This window comes from Tachypleus tridentatus, chromosome 9, assembly GCF_004210375.1.
Source record: "Tachypleus tridentatus isolate NWPU-2018 chromosome 9, ASM421037v1, whole genome shotgun sequence".
NCBI lineage: Eukaryota > Metazoa > Arthropoda > Merostomata > Xiphosura > Limulidae > Tachypleus > Tachypleus tridentatus.
Window position 1 is genome coordinate 46,041,214 of NC_134833.1, and position 17,343 is coordinate 46,058,556.

General features: G+C 34.1%; 1 protein-coding gene across 10 annotated transcripts in view; it reads left to right on the plus strand.

Moving 5' to 3' along the window:
- Nucleotides 1–17,343, plus strand: part of LOC143225188 (uncharacterized) — a 109,687-nt gene that overhangs the window by 61,500 nt on the left and 30,844 nt on the right. For 5 of the 10 annotated variants that reach the window (XM_076454164.1, XM_076454163.1, XM_076454168.1 and 2 more), the window contains 2 exons: nucleotides 8,484–8,887; nucleotides 11,353–11,598. In XM_076454164.1, the coding sequence (XP_076310279.1) occupies nucleotides 8,852–8,887; nucleotides 11,353–11,598 (282 nt within the window). In that variant the 5' untranslated portion in view covers nucleotides 8,484–8,851. Of the gene's footprint in view, nucleotides 1–327; nucleotides 4,378–8,483; nucleotides 8,888–10,128; nucleotides 11,599–17,343 lie in introns of those variants that run through there. The other 5 variants (XR_013013671.1, XR_013013672.1, XM_076454167.1 and 2 more) reach the window with 4 other exon arrangements.

Sequence of the window (17,343 nt, forward strand, 5' to 3'; positions counted from 1 at the left end):
TATCACGTCATTGATAGTAACAGGCATCAGTTTGTTCCATGAGCTCAACAGTTAGTATGAATAAATGTGTCTAAAAAGGGATGAAGAAGGAATCAATAGATTAAACTTGTACCGAACAAACACATCGTCATATGAACAGAATTTACACGGTGTAGTGTTACTGAGGGATAAAAATGATATAATTTGTATTAGACTGTAAAATAAAGCCACCTTGCATCATTTCATTTCTCTGCAGCAACGTTGCCATGGTGTTACTTAAGAGGATGATGTTATTTATATTAGACTGTATAAGACAGCTTCCGTGTATACTTTCATTTCTCTACAGCATCTTTGCAATATTCAAGCGAATTAGTCCTCCACTGGGACAGCGGTAAGTCTACAGATTTACCATGTAAAATGAGGGGTTCAGTTCTCCTCAGTGGTCACAGCAGATAGCCCGATGTGGCTTTACTGTAATGAAACACACCCACATACACACTCAAACGAATTTTGTGTTATGAGCTCAAATTCCAGGAACGATATGTTAAAAAGGGGAGATAATTCACAGGTTTACTAAAATAATAGATTATGCAAAATTTAAATTGCTAGTACTTACTTGATCGTTGTGCTTTTTAGGGTTAGCTTTTGGATCAGAAGCTCTTAATAAGTACTAAGTACTTTTATTAACGTCTTCATCTCAAATCATCAAGATTCAGTGCATGCTATCTGACACCCATTAGCTTATAAAAGCATTATATATTTTTTCCTGAATTTGCATTAATTGTAATAACGTTAGAAGCATTCTTATACATTAAGAAGAAAGGCAGCTGGTCATCACCATCCACCGTCAACTCTTGAGTTACTCTTTTACTAACGAATAGTGGAATTGATCGTCACATTACAACGCTCTCACGTCTGAAAGGACGAGCAAGTTTGGTGTGACGAGGATTCGAACCCGCGATCCTAGCATAACAAGTCTAGCGCTCTAACTACCTGGCCATGCCGGGTCGCTAAGACAATAAGGTAATAAGGTTCTCTTTCATTTTTAATTCATCTCAATTAAACAATAGACGAAACACACACACATATAAGGTAAAATAAACCTATGAAGTAGTCCAGCTATCAAGTTAAGTGAACGTGTTAAATACTGTACGAATTTTGTATTCAATCGTTTAAGCTATAAAACCATTTCTTTACGCGATAAAACGAACAAATTAGAAAACAGGTTATTTATTTATGAAACTTTTTTTGACACTTTTATTTAACTTCCTTGAAATAATTCTCGAGCTCTACACTGAAGTTGCTTTTGATTGGAGTCACAACAAATAGTTAGGTAGTATCACTAAACTCAGGTAGCAGCCCTTATACACATCTTAAATTTAGTGTGAAGCAGAGGAAATTATTTTCAAAGCAGATTGGGACATTCCTCAAACACAAATGTGTATATATAATAGACGCGCAATAGTAATAAAAGTAACACAAACAATCATCAGACATCTGAAGAAACAACACCTGGGAGGAAATCCGAATTAATACACTTATAAAACAAATACATGGCTGGTTCATTAGTATCGACTTCCATTTTCTTACATCATAGCTTTTTTTTTACATTCACAGTGATATCTCATGGAATTTAAAGCGAAGATGCTTCTCACATATAAAAAATCCCTGTTCGTTTTGGTAAGTTAGTATTGCAGATAGACAAACATTCATTTGTTATAACCAAGAGAAATTATTTATTTTTACTGGAAAGACAGAAACAATACTTATAATTTCAGTCTTATTTTTTTGACACATGGTGTCAAAAGTATATTATGTTTATTTTTATGTTAATTATTAATTTTTCAGTGTCTCTATCTTTTATGTATGTTTATATACAGTTTGATCTTATCACATTATATGTAGAAAACGAAATTTTGGAAAGCATACCCCGAAGTAAGGTTATTCCTGTAGAATTCAGAATCTATGCATTGATTGGTTTCTTGGAAAAGTTCACTCTTGAATGTTTTTAACTACTATTTTAAGACTGTGACGTTTTACTGGTAACTTAGTGCATTGGTTTCAACGCCTGCTTAACCTAAAGGCCAATCTTCCGTAAGCACAGTCCAATCTAGTTTCAGTCCCAGGAAAGATAAGCATGTTTAGTATTTTGTAGTGTTGAAATGTGTAGTAGTTACATTCAGTGATCTCTTTTGCCGTCGTGTGTTTTAATTTATAGTCAATCAAGTTTAAGTATGTTATTTGAAAGTGAAAAACATAAAATATAATGAAGATAAAATGTTACTTCTTCGTAAACTTGATGATGTGTTGTTTTCTTGATATATTTTAGCGCTTCCTGCACTCCTTGTCAATTAAGTTATTCGATCATTTCGTTGTCACTTAGCTTTTGCACTTGCATGTATCTCTGCAAATAAAGTATCACAAAATAAGTACAAAGATATGTTGATGCTTTTGAACTACATGAATAGTATCGTATCTGAGACATATACAATACATGAATCATATCTGCAACGTGACAATAGCACTGAAATAGTATTTATAGCAGGATAAACCTCATAGTTCATGGATAAGAGGCTGTTAGGGAAGAGTCTTTTGCTGGTTGTAGAGTTCTTTAAATCTGAGACAAACATTCCAAGGATGATTGCCAATCATTAACCGATCAGCAGAACCCATGGAGGTTCAAATTAAGTTATATAACTCCTGAGAGAAACATAAATCTTAGTACTGGATCGACTTTGCCAGATAAAGAATTATTGCTATTTGAGTCCAGTTGCGGTGTCTACAGAAGATTTCACTATTTTTGCTGGCATCCAATACAGAACTATTCTGGAAAGAACAAATTATGTGACTTGAGAGAAGAGAGAGAGAGAATACAACCATGTTTACTGTACACAGCCAGAAACAAATGCAGTAGCTGGACTTGGCTCACTCTTTGTCAATGATAAACCTGTTAAGGGAACAGAGCCTTAGTTGTGTTAATTCTGTTTGTTAAAAGTGGAAGAAGCAACTGTTATGGTTGATTATAGATTCAAGGGCTGTAGCTGCAAAGTTACATTCTGGAAGTCATGTATATGTACCACATTTTGTGTTTGAGACTTGATAATAACAAAAGAAAAAAGTTAAGAATATGAGTCAGTTCGCCTGATTGATAGGTACAGCATCCATATGTCCAGTCGAAGTTGATTAGAGGGCCTATTGAACAACCACAATACGGAAACTTCCAGGATTGAGTGGTACATCTAGTTCAAAATATCACAAGAGTACAGCCAAAAATTGATACTAAACTGACTATATCAACCCTTTGTACCTGGGCAAAATAATGAAGTTTGATGCAAGTACAGTCTAGGGTTCTGGTGATGTCTTTATCCATTGAGTACACAAATTATATTGCTTCTTTTATATGTATGTAAAAGCTCAGTTCAACACATATAAAGACAAAAGCAAACCATTACACTGTGTTTTGGTCAGTTTGGAACTAGCAGATCCTGGTTTTTAGCACTAAAAGCATTTTAAGTTAGGTTTAAAAGCAAGGGACTAATGAGAGACAGCGGCGAGGTACTGATGCTTCTGCAACAATAATATAAGATCTGATATGTTTAACAAAAATATGAGTTTTATTTTTACTTAATTTTTTTACTGATTGTGATTCATATTGTTGTTGTACATTTGATACTACTGAATTAACGTTTAGTGTTGTGCAATTATGAAATGTTTGGCCGTGTTTTACTATAATTATAATTGATCTTTATTTTTTAATATCGTTATTTTGGATACTAATCTAGCAAACTAACCAAATATTACTCACATTAAGTTTAATGTTTTTTTAATTATTATTATGTTAATGTTTTTATGTTATCATTTTTTTAATATATTATCTTATAATATAAATATCCGGGCGTGGGTTAATGTTCACTGACCATCATACTCAGACTGTGAATCCAAAAGTTTACTGTTCCCAACCTGTTGCTGCTAAAACACTCTACGCATTTTTAAATCATGGATGAGTTACCAGTAAAATCCCGCTATTTGGTCAGATATCATTAATCCTGATGTTAATGGTAAGAGCTGTTAACAAGCTGTGTTTTCTCTAGTCTACGAGTTCAAAATTAGAGACAGTTAACAGTTATGCTGCGTGAAGTCTCAAACAAACTCAGCATGAACATTTATATTTTATAGTATTACTCACTCTTTGTGTTATAATACCAAGTGAGTTGATTAAGTGTTTTTTATAACAGCCACAACAACAACAAAAAAGGTTGATTTTGCCAGAAAGCTAGAATTTGAAGAAAACCAAAACAAGTTTAAGGCTCTAATAGATATTCAGGACCTCACTAAAAATAGTTAACATTCCTAAAGCAGTAATTGTGCAATGAAACTCACCTATTATAAAGTTTACAGGTAGGAACAAACACGTATCTTTTATAAAGTTTACTTTGTTTCGTGCTATTTTTTTGTCGTAAGTTGTTTCATAACTTCTGTTTTCCTCCTTATTTTACAAATAGGCATCATCACATTATAATATTATTATTTGTTACAAATTTGATGTTTTTATTTTGGATTATTACGATTTTGAAAAACAGAATTTTAACATTTAAACATAATGGACAGATTTTTTAAATTTGTGTATCGATCATAATCGATATGAAAATATCTAATGAAAAATATTTATACGATAATATAGTTTGCATAAGTACATTGATGAATATGAATTGTTGTGGACTACTGCAAAATTTTGATACAATTAAATTATAAAAACGTGTTCATGTTGGGGATTTAGAATTTCCAAAATGAGGATATCCTTTGTGCATAATGGATGAAACTGAACCAAGTGTGCTCTTGAGACCGTAAAAACAGAGCTATTTTAAATGGAATTCAGCTGTGAGGCTATTGTATGACTGAATGTCACATCATTGACTGTGATGAAGTTCCAACATTGTTAAAGAATGTGTAATGACTCGGTATGCGTTTGCGCGCACCATCGTTACAACCATCACAATGTTGTATGCGATACCAAATTTAAAGTCATCCTTTACAACGTACTTACTCAACAGACGCAACTTAACAAATTTTTCTGTGTTCTTTGCCAGCTTTGAAGGCCTTTGATTAACCTTCACACTCACTGGATCATAACAAGATCAATCTGCTTCATCTGATGGAATTGTGATTACATACGCTAACATCTCACAATAATCCTCAATTGTTGACGCCTTGCATTGCTGAGGTTTGTCCAAAGCGCCTTGACGTTCTATTCAAGCGACCTCCTCAGTAAGTCTTGAGATATTCAGTCCACTCTTTGTCATCATGGCCGTTCTATACTTTGCTATGATCCTGTACTGGGGCTTCCAGGGCCTAGCATGGCTTGGTGGTTAGGGCGCTTGACTTGAAATCCACAGGTTACAGTTTCAAATGCCCGTCATGCAACGTGCTAGTCCTTTCAGCTCTGAAGTATTATAATGTGATAGTTGAAAGGACAGCCCAAGAGATGGCTGTGTATGATGCTGACTAGCTCCCTTCTCTATAGTTTGTCTGCTAAATTCGGAGCTGCAAGCACAGATAGCCCTTATATAACTTTGCACGACATTCAAAACAAACATTTAAGTATTCCAGTGGTTTCTCAGTAAAGCAGCCTTCAATCTGTTGGTTTCGAGAACGAAACGAAAATGTCGATAGTTTTGTCATAATGGTTGAGAATGCCCCTCTTATATCTTGCTATATTCATGGACTGATCCTCACTAGTGCCACAGATGTTTCGTTTCTGCTGTACGTTTTAGGTGGTTTCAGAAACTTACTTTTCAAGGTAACACTATCTATAAATGTTGGTTTACCAGACACTCAACATAAAAAAAGAGCAATTAAAATATATTATCTGATAACAAATCCTTTGGTCATGGCATCAAAATCTTATAACCAGTCTGTGGCATTGAGGTATACTGATGTCCAATAATAAACCTATAGGTTCTTGCAAAGCGCGAGTTCAGGACTGTTTAGGAGGGATAGACATAAGAGGAAAACAAGCAAATAGACACATAGTTTAAAATACAAATTTTTATATTTTAGAAATAGTGTTTTATTACCAAGACTACTGGACTTCTTCTTTGTCTAACTCTTTAACTTCGTTGCGTCACAGTAACGAATTTAAATAGTCAAGAGACAAAAGAACTGAAATAACCGACTTAAGTACTGTAGCGAAAACGTAACGGTATGAAAGAAAATGAACACACCTCTACAATCAATATTCAACAACAAACAACAATCACAACACTCAGAAATAAATTCAACATATACTACAACGTATTTAATAAACACTTGCCTTGTCAAGACTTCACACCAATATTAAAAAACAATTTATCATAAATATAAATAAATCAACAATAACGGAAACAGGAAAAAGAATCAGAACAGCACAATAAAAAACCAGCAAATACAATATTCCAAAAATAACTTTCAATATAAATATTTCTCAATAAGTCTCTCTCTTAGTGAAGCTACTGCCAGGGAATTTATTAACAGATCAGGTCGCGAGAGTAAAATCATAACTTTACGTTATCTTCTGCTGGGCCCGGTATGACCAGGTGGTTAAGGCACTCGACTCGTAATCTGAGGCTCGCGGATTCAATCTCCGTCGCACCAAACATGCTCGCCCTTTCAGCCGTGGGAGCGTTACAATGCTACAATCAATCCCACTTTTCGTTGGTAAAAGAGCAGGCCAAGAGTTGGCGGTGGGTGGTGATGACTAACTGCCTTCCATCTGGTCTTACACTGCTAAATTAGGGACGGCTAGCGCAGATAGCCCTGGTGTAGTTTTGCGCGAAATTCAAAAAACAAACAAGCAATGCCTTTTAGAAAAAACTTTCCCGATATTGAGCAACAGGTAACCATGCCTTCTAGAAAATATTTTCTTGATAATGATCAGCAGGTAACTTCGCCTTCCGGTAGACAAGCTTTTCTTATGTTCATCATTTAACTATTTTCTATTTCGAGAGATCGCTGTTTTAAGTTCGAAATTTTAACTAATGTGCATTTTCAACAAAATTTGATAAATTAAGATAAGTTTATAAAAATATTTTAATTCTGTACACTTCCAAAAAACAAAGTAGTTTTCGAACTATTTGTTCCATTTTTTAAATAAATAATCAAGATACAGTTGGATGAAAGTGCAAAGAATTCAGAGTATTAGGAGAGAGATCTTTTATATTACTTTTTGTTTAGATACAAGTCTCTACTGATGGATCTGTAATAAGCTTTAGGCCTTATGCTTTATAATTGCAGTGGGAATTTAACTTCGAATTTAGTTTCATATCCTCAATGGGTAATTTTGCGCCGAAACACAAACAAACAAAAGTAAAGACGAATTATCTTTATGGATAAGTTTGATTATGACCTATACTGTTTCATTTTCAAAAATATTTTGGTAATAAAGTTCCAACAAAACGACCTTAACTCTCGTCTTCTTCCTAACTGCATTGCCAACATGTTTAAGCCCCTCCAATATGTTTGTTTGTTTGCTTCTTTTTGAATTTCGCCCAAAGCTTGTTTGTTTGTTTGTTTTGGAATTTCGCCCAAAGCTACTCGAGGGCTATTTGCGCTAGCCATTCCTAATTTAGCAGTGTAAAACTAAAGGGAAGCCAGCTAGTTATCACCACCCACTGCCAACTCTTGAGCTACTCTTTTACCAACGAATAGTCGGATTGACCGTCACATTATAATTGCCCCACGGCTGAAAGAGCGAGCATGTTTGGTGTGACGGGGACTCAAACTCGCGATCTTCAGATTACGAGTCGAGTGCCTTAACCACCTGACCATGCCGGGCCCCCCTCCAGTATGCGCTACAGATTCCGAAAAGCTACAGGAGTATTTGTAAATAATTAGTAGATATTGATTAGATTTACATTTACATGTGTCAACAAAATGAATCGAATCTTATTTATAAGCTAGTGATGAATGAATATGTATGTTTCTATTTTATTATAACAAAACCACATGAGGGTATCTGCTGTGCCCATCGAAGTAAATCAAACTCCTTATTTTAACGTTGTAAATCCTGAAACTTAGCGTTGTACCACGAAAAAAAGGTTAACGACTGTTATTGAGATATTATTCATTCAGTACGTTTCCCAGAACTAAAAATAATTTATTTAGGTAATCTACTTTTCTCTATAAGTGAACGTATATAACATTAATGAAAAAATTTCTGTAATATTTTAATACTTTATATCTCATTTTATTTCATTACTATTCCAATGACAAGTGATGTATTATTACTAATGCTTTTTAAAGCGCGTTGCTTACGTTAAATATTACGAATAAATATAAGATGTGGAGATAAAAATACAGTTCATTTATTATTTTTTGTTATTATTTATATACTTTGTGAATTAAAAACAGAATCTTGGTATGGTTTTGTTTTTGTGCACGCATTGCTTTTGCTAATGTAGTTGTATTTTGAAACAGTCTAACTATCGCGTTCAAAGAACTTATCTATCTTCTTTTCTTTCCTTCTTCAGGGTCCCTTTCGCAGTTCGTTGGGTAAAATCCGGTTATTTTGAATTTATCTCGTATTATGGATTGACGTTTTCTGCCCTTTAGGAAAGTTTTGTTTAAATTTTCGTATTTACTCAGCTTGCCAAATATCTGCATATTTACTGATCGTACAAAAATTCCTATATAATGAAAAAACAACAACCCATAATCGGTTTATTCAATAAATATGTGAATTTAGTTGAATGAAGGTAGTGCATTACAAACGGGAATCATTATTGAAGATGCAAGTATGGTATTACTTTGTTATATCGATATGGGTTCACTTCCTGCACTAGTCGTGCAACATCAAATTCCTTAAAGTACGTCTTTCTAATCAGAACCAGAGAACACAATGATAGTTCTAGGTGCTGAAGAAGGTTTCTTTGAGGTAAGTTAATTTTTCAAAATTTTAAGCTACATTGTTATTCATTAATAGACTTGTTATAAAATCCAAAATTACAACATTGTTTTTCTGTTAGAAGCAAAAACTGAAATATGGCTTAAAATAAAAACAATATGGTTTAAAGAAGTCTTTTTTTTTCAAAGTAAATGTAACATATTAGATAAATAACGATGAAGAACTGGAATATATTTCAGAAAAAAGTTTAGAAGGTTTTTTATAAATCGACAACCGCCTTATATGTTGATTGAGAAAAGGTACAATGTTATTTATTAAATTCAATATGAGAGAATGATTGTTATCGTATAATACTTTTATAATAGCAATATTATATTGTTTCAGTGGGTATAACACATGGTTAATTAAAGAACGATAAGTAAGGTAGTAAGCAGTGACTAACATTAACTTTTTAAAATATAATCAGGAGAGTAAAATGTATGCATTTATTTATTTACATATTTAATTGGGATTTTCAAACTTATTCTCTTAGAATATTTCGTGATTAAATATCTATCCTGGTTGATCAAAGTTTTTATAGGTCTTAACAATAAAATAAAGTCTTTATATTAATTGTATTCTATTTCACATTACTTATCCTGTTTATAATTACAGACGAGGGAAATGGAACAGTGAATGATATAAACGATTAGCATTATAAAACGTATCTTAAGGATGATAACTAATGACAAATGTTTACAATCTGCTCTTCATAGTATAGTTACCAAATTGATACTACTAAACTTGGGTAAACTAACAAGGCTTGATCAATGTCTGAATTTATCTTTATTTATCTTACTTTTACCTTGGTGTCATCTCTACTTGCTACAGGGGTCATAATGTCACCAATGATCTCTTTGTGTGCTATACACGCGCGAAAAGTAGATGACAAAGAGGCATAAAACAATATTTTTTTTCGGTTGTCAGTGATTTCTCCAAAAGTCATACAACATCATGGTAGAAAAGTGAGACTAATAAAGCCCCGACAGAGTACAATCAAGCTGAGACTGAGTGCATACAAACAACGGTCTTATATTGTGAGGAAGATGCTAAAAGTTGTTAGTTATTAAATTCAATGTAATAATACAAACAAAATAACTGTTATTATACAGAGCCCTTCTAATGATGATATTCTGTTGTTTCAGAGGATATAATACATGTTTAATAAAAGAAAAATAGCTAAGAACAGAGGAGGAAAGGACTACGCATAATAGAGCTAATTCTCTTTGCAGGCGATCATCTTCCGAAGCACGAGACATAAAATAGAATGAGCTACACAACTAAAAAAATCTCACAATTAGCCCACTTATGAACTTCCAGGAGTTGATGGCTCTTACAAAAACCAAAAACACGGCAATGACAATAATTTATGGTGGTGGTATTCCTCTACATACAGCTAAATACCAAGACAAGTCTTTCATACTTATGTGACTACGGGGAGAGAATGAAGCTAAGGAAATCACTATCTGCACTATACTTACTTATTAATGTGGAGGCCATCTTCAGCATGGACGAAATACGTAGAGCTTTGAATACATCTAAAACCTCAGGTCCAGGTGTAAAAACCATACCTTTAAGAACCTTGCAACCCAACCTTTTAAAGCTAGTTTTGGAGTACTAAAATAGCTGGCCAACATGTAACAGCCATAAAATTGTGGACTGATGCCTTTATTAAATATCTCTCCAAATCTATAAAGGATCTTTCTCTTCTTAAGGGCCATCGATTCATAATTCTACAAAATAGCATTGTCATGAGAAGCCTATAGCTATAATATTTAATTAGTTATTATGGTTATTAGACAGATATCACAGTGGAAGAGAGATTTGGATCTACATTGTTGAAGCATTACATTTGCTTGAAGCTAGTCACGGAAGCGCGGCAGTAGCCAGTAGTTTTAGATCTGAATAATGTCTAAAAAAATAGTCTAGTTGCCTTTTCTTGCTGACTAAATATTCAGAATATTCAGTGTAACACGTGCAACATTGGTTGTAATTACACTAAACATCAAAAGATACATCATGAAGCATGGAAACTGACAGTCAGATTGGATCACCATCGAAACTGGCCTTCCTCAGGGATCAATTGCTATTCAAAAATTATGTACTAAACACTCAAAACCAGATATGGTCTTTAGGATATGTCATCATCATCCTTTATTATCACTGTTATTTCTCTGAAAGAAACACTAGATTACTTGGGGAACAACATTTAACAAACAGCTTAACTTCACCAGCCACATTAAGGCGATGTTAACAAAAGATATAAATACAACTGAAGAACTTCATACGTTTATTGTACTAGCGTCTTCTCCTGTTCCATTTCTGTATTATGCACTGTAAATAATCACTATAAGTGCTACACAGATATATAAGATTTAAAGGGTAAAAATATCTGTTTAAGAGATTGATTATAGAATGTAATACAACCACAACATCAAAGCCCTCTTATGTCTCAGCTGCATCATGGAACATCGACAGCAGCACTTACAAAATTCTTTACCAGTTTCTTGCAGTGTAAAAACTGTGGATTCCATCATCAAGACACTGTTTTGTTCAATTGGGACACTCCAGCTCCAAATAGAGTCTATAGATATTGGTCAAACAGAAGACTGCTTGAAAAGCGACTTATGAGAAAATCGTGGGTGGACGGATACCAAAGAGTCACAACTGAAATACTTTGTAACCACCAGATCTTGATGTTGGTAAATAATATGTTTGATTTAACTATACCAGAGGATCAGCTCACACTTTTTTACTGCAAGTGAAAGAAAATATCAAATTCATAATATAAAGAACTTATATGTCTGAAAACATTGTATTTGATTTACAAAATAGCTTTGAAAGGTTTTAGTGTGTAAATAAATGTCTAAGAAATTTTAAGAATGTAATGACGTGAAATAACATTATAATATTCAATATGAAGGTTTAGTTATTTTGGGTTAGAACTGTTAAAAACTGTTATGAAATCATTATTATATACTATTCTCTTTTATTTAACACATCTATGCCCCCCTAATGGCACAGCAGTATGTCTGCAGATTTACAACACAGGAAACCCTGGTTCGATACTTGTGTTGGGCAGAGTACAAATAGCGCGTTACCTAGCTTTGTGTTTAACTATATACAAATTAAAACATCTATATCTTAAAATATTACAAGAATAATTATAGTTAAGTAGCGAACATTCAGTTAGTCAGAAACTGCTCCTTATGTGGAAACTCATTCATTATAAATATACTGTCGGACTTTAATTACATGTGGTTAGCAAAGAATTTGTACAAATATAAAAAAAAATCGATCTATGACTGGAAATAATCAAGCTACGTGTTTTGTGTGTCGTCTCATATTTATAGACTATTCGCGCTTTAATAACGACTTTTTATTCAGGTATGGAGCTTGAATTATTTTAATTTTCAAAAATAACGTATACCAAAATATGACCCTATTTCATTCACGTAGTGGAAGTAATAAACTAAAATTTAAAACATTATGTATAATATTTTAATCTGTGTATTCCTTTGCGTGACGTAACACTTACATGATGTTGCCCGAAGAACGTATAACTAACATTAAACCAATTTAACTGACGCGTGTTTAAGTTTGCATTCTTCAGGGGTAAATGTAGTTTACCATTGGGAACGCATGTTTACCGTCAATGAACTACGCATGCGCTTCTGTGGATAGAACTTTCATTCACAGCCTGAATGTAATTTATTATCTTAAACTGCGTGTAAAAACTTGAAAGACAGCCAAGTCGAAAATAGCAACTGTACATAGTTATGTGCGTCAACTTGCATGTAGTGAATACGATAAGTTCTGGTGGTGATTGGAGAAATTGTTAAGTAACTTTGACACTTTATGAACAGACCCAAAGAATAATAAACAATCATTGGAACAAAATACGATTCAAAAGACTATGCATGCCCATCATGCGTATATGTGTTTTAATAGTCATTTATAGGGACATGAAAAAAAAAGGTGTTTCAAAAAACAGAACGTTAAAACTGAACTCGATATTCAGTTCTATAACAGCTTTAACGTCCACAGCGAAGAGAAAAAATAACATATTGAAAAATAGTAACTTAACAGATACGGTGCTAAAATGCAGAGAAGACTTTAAGACAATCATATAACGACATGGAATAACGGATGCTACTCATACATCATTATATCTGTATAATAGAGCTGTATTTTTTTAAATAAATTTTCATCTTATACTGCCACTCTTGTTGGTATTTTTCATCTTGTGTGCATAAATACAAATTGAATTGTTCAGTGTATCATATTTGAAAGTAATGTTGCTAGAGTAAACTTAATAGATTCATACATAACAAAAAACACACACAAACAACAACAATAAACTATGAATAAGGATAAAAGAACAGAAATCACAACACTGCAGCTCTTTAAACCAAATAAGGCTGTTATAGCTTAGTGTTTTGCATTAAGACGACCTTCGATAAACATCTATCCAGTATAGCGTTGTATAATTTTACCTTGGCCATGTGGTTAAGGCCCTCGACTCACAATCCGAAGATCGCGAGTTCGAATCCCAGTCACACCAAATATGCTCGCCCTTTCAGAATCCTACTATTCGTTGACAAAAGAGTAACCCAAGAGTTGGCGGTGAGTGGTTATGACTAGTTATCTTCCATCTTGTTTTACACTGCTAAATTAGGAACGGCTAGCACAGATAGCCCTCGAGTAGCTTTACGCGAAATTTAAAAACAATCAATTTCACTTATATTACGGCCTTAAAACCTCTATATCTGATTATTGCTTGTATACATTTTCAAAACAGCTGCTGTTGAAATGGTATTTCATTACATCAAAGAACAATCTTGAAACTGAAACAAAGTAAATGCGTATTCGTGAGCACAGAAGTAGTGCTGTTCGGTTATATTGTAGGTTGGGATGGATTGTCCAATGACGTTGCAGGTGTAAAGTACTATCACCAGCTTCGTTTGTAGCTTCATATGGTTTCTGTCATACTTTAGAAGGTTTGTGTCCAATTTTTATCACGTGTCCAATGTTATATTTGAACATAGAAATGTGAACACTTCTTATACTTCTTGAAGTGTTTTTTGGTTGAAGTACCACTGTCAAACACGTTATACTTCTTGAAGTGTTTGTTTACTTCTTTTTGATTGATGAACCAGTGCCAAATTATACTCATTATGATTATCCATTAATATTAAATACTAACGTCAGCAATACTTGAATGGGATCAGTTTAATTGCAGGTACAAAGTATTACGAAGCATTTAAACGAGCTGAACACATGTTAACGGATCCTTAGCTGCTAATGTATGACAAAGAAGGAGATGCTTCCGGTTGAAGTATTTATTAAATCCTGCTGCCAATAATTGTGTTAGAGACATTTCACGAATCAATGGATCATGCATCAATTACATGATTGATTAATTCCACATTGGATAGTGACGATATAATAGTACAATGTTATTGTACAACAGTCCCCAGATCAGCAACAAGGAAATATTGATACTGGCACTCAATAGTACAACTATCCTCTGCAGTAGTCGTCAGATCTGTAGCAGATAAATTTTGATAATGACACGATATCATTGCAACAGTTCCTTGATCAGCAACAAAGAAATGTTGATAGTGACGTTAAAACAGTACAACATTACTGTAGTATACTTCCCAGATTAGCAACAGGGATATATTGATAGTTATGTTATAACAGTACAACATTATCATACAACAATCCCTAGATTAGTAACATAAAAATATTTACAGTGACACTCAACAACACAACATTACGGTACAATAGTCCCCAGATCAATAACGGAGAAATGTTGTTGATAGTGACACTGCAACAGTATAACCCTAATATTCCCAAGTAAGTAACAGAGAAATGCTGAGAAACGGATTATTTTACTACACAATAAGTGCATATCTGTTTGTTGGATGTTCAGATTGTAGACAATGTACAATGAATGGTTAAAGATATTACAGCCGTAGTTATGATGAGCAACACGAGCAATCACAATTTTCGGTGAGTATATGAACACATTAAGATCTTCGAAAAGAGTAACTGACAGTTAGATGTAGTTTGAATGGTACTTGCTACTTAGTAGAATGTGAACACCTAATATTGGTGAAGAAGAAAAGTTGCTCGTAATATCGCCATTAATATAATGAGTTAAGAGTGTGTGTTGGATTGTAATTCTGGTTTTAATAATGTAAGAACTAGAGGCACAAGAAAGTCTTATATACCATTTAAAATATGAAGTAGTTTTTTTTTGTTTTTTGTTTTTTGGAAGGCCTGGCATGGCCAAGCGCGTAAGGCGTGCGACTTGTAATCCGAGGGTCGCGGGTTCGCGCCCGAGTCGCCCTAAACATGCTCGCCCTCCCAGCCGTGGGGACGTTATAATGTGACGGTCAATCCCACTATTCGTTGGTAAAAGAGTAGCCCAAGAGTTGGCGGTGGGTGGTGATGACTAGCTGCCTTCCCTCTAGTCTTACACTGCTAAATTAGGGACGGCTAGCACAGATAGCCCTCGAGTAGCTTTGTGCGAAATTCCAAAACAAACAAGTTTTTTTGGATAGAACCAAGGTGTTGAAATGTGGCTTTGACATTGTACCAAGTGTGTTGCTCAGTGAAATAACTCGCCATGACAGGGAAAATTCCAACAGAGTGATTGGTTCTCCACTAAAGAAACGTGTCCTATAATCTTCACGCACAAAACCCTGAGAAGTAATCGATAAGTACTTTTCGTTATCAATTGCTCCATCAAATGGGCCGAAGCTTAAGTGTTAGCTCAATCTGTCACTGACGTTTTGTCGTTACAGCAGTAAGATAATTCAGAGCACTATACGGATAAAGGAGACAACAAACCAGTTTCTTACGAAGTGAATGTGGTCAGAATAGTGCATTTTACAGCATTATCCCTGGTCTGATAACAATGTAGAATTACTGATGTAGACTGTCCAGGAGGTGCGTGCAAAGTTTATGTACTCTGACAGAGCTATCCACATGTACAATTGAATAACAACCGACTGGTTCTTCAAATATCTTCATTCAAATAAGTACAATTTTCAATGTAGTCTAATTTTAAGGCCCAGACCTTAAAGAGCACTGAAATAAAGAAAGAGCAAGTGTTATCTTAGATAAAAGAAGTGGGGTTGTATCCCATTATGTTGTTCTAAATCTTCGCACAGATGTTATTTGGTTTTCTTTGATATGGTCTTAAACTTACGCCAATCATCTAGGTTACACAAGGATTACCTATTATAATGCTTATTTTGTATATATATACTTGCTTGACCATTCTTAGGTGATATCTTTCTGGAATGAAGTATTACTCATAAAGATATGGTACAGTGATTTTTACAACTGAATACTTCTAACCTTCGGAACAGGTAAAAGTACATCTGCACAAGACAAGGTAAAAATCTTGATAATAACACACTTTCAAGTTAGACCAAATTGTGTTTTCTTACTATCCAATGTCACCTACCTCTGTGAGCATATGGATCATATATACAAATTGTTTGTTTGTTTTTGAATTTCGCGCAAAGCTATACGAGGTCTAGCCGTCCCTAATTGTGCAATGTAAGACTAAAGGGAAGGCAGCTAGTCATCACCACCCACCGCCGACTGTTGGGCTACTCTTTTACCAACAGCTAGTGGGACTGACCGTCACAATATAACGCCCTCACGGCTGAAAGGGCGAGCATATTTGGTGCGACAGGGATTCGAACCCGCGACCCTCAGATATATACAGAGAAGATAAACATTTAAACATGTTAACTGACCAAATAAAAGTGCAAGTTATAGTCTCAGCCATGTATGTCTTTTAAAAATATTTTGTTTGGTTTATTCAATTGTGTTTGCATCTTTGCATTTGTTTTCAATCCTATTTTTTATTCACGGTTAAAGGTGTCATAGAATATGCTGAGTACATACGTACTTGTTCACCACAGCTGTACAGTATTAGTCATTTGTCTTTCAGCTGTGATTTATGCAAGAAAAAGATCATTTGAACTGATACAACATATAGAGCGAAGCAGTAATCCTTGCGAAATAGTAAGAAAAAATTATCATTGCTCATTCCGCCTATTTCATAACGTTTCTTTAAAATGTATTTGCTTGTACATGTTATACTTTTTGTAATTTTAAGGTTATGCAAGTAACACGATCACTAAACTCTTATTGTTTTTTGTCGTTAATTGTATGTTTTTTTAATATTTTAATAAGTTTTTATTATGATGATATTTATGTAGGCCGGTTTCATAACATTTGCATTAACAATTTTGTTATTCATCAACTGTGACTCAGCGGCAAGTCTGAGGGTTTAATATTAAAAATCAGGTTTCGATACCTTTGATGGAAAGAGCACAGATAGTCCATTGTGAAAATTCGTGCCGAAAGAAAATTAACTAAAAGTTTTGTTCTTCATTAAACCTAAAAGTATTCAACCG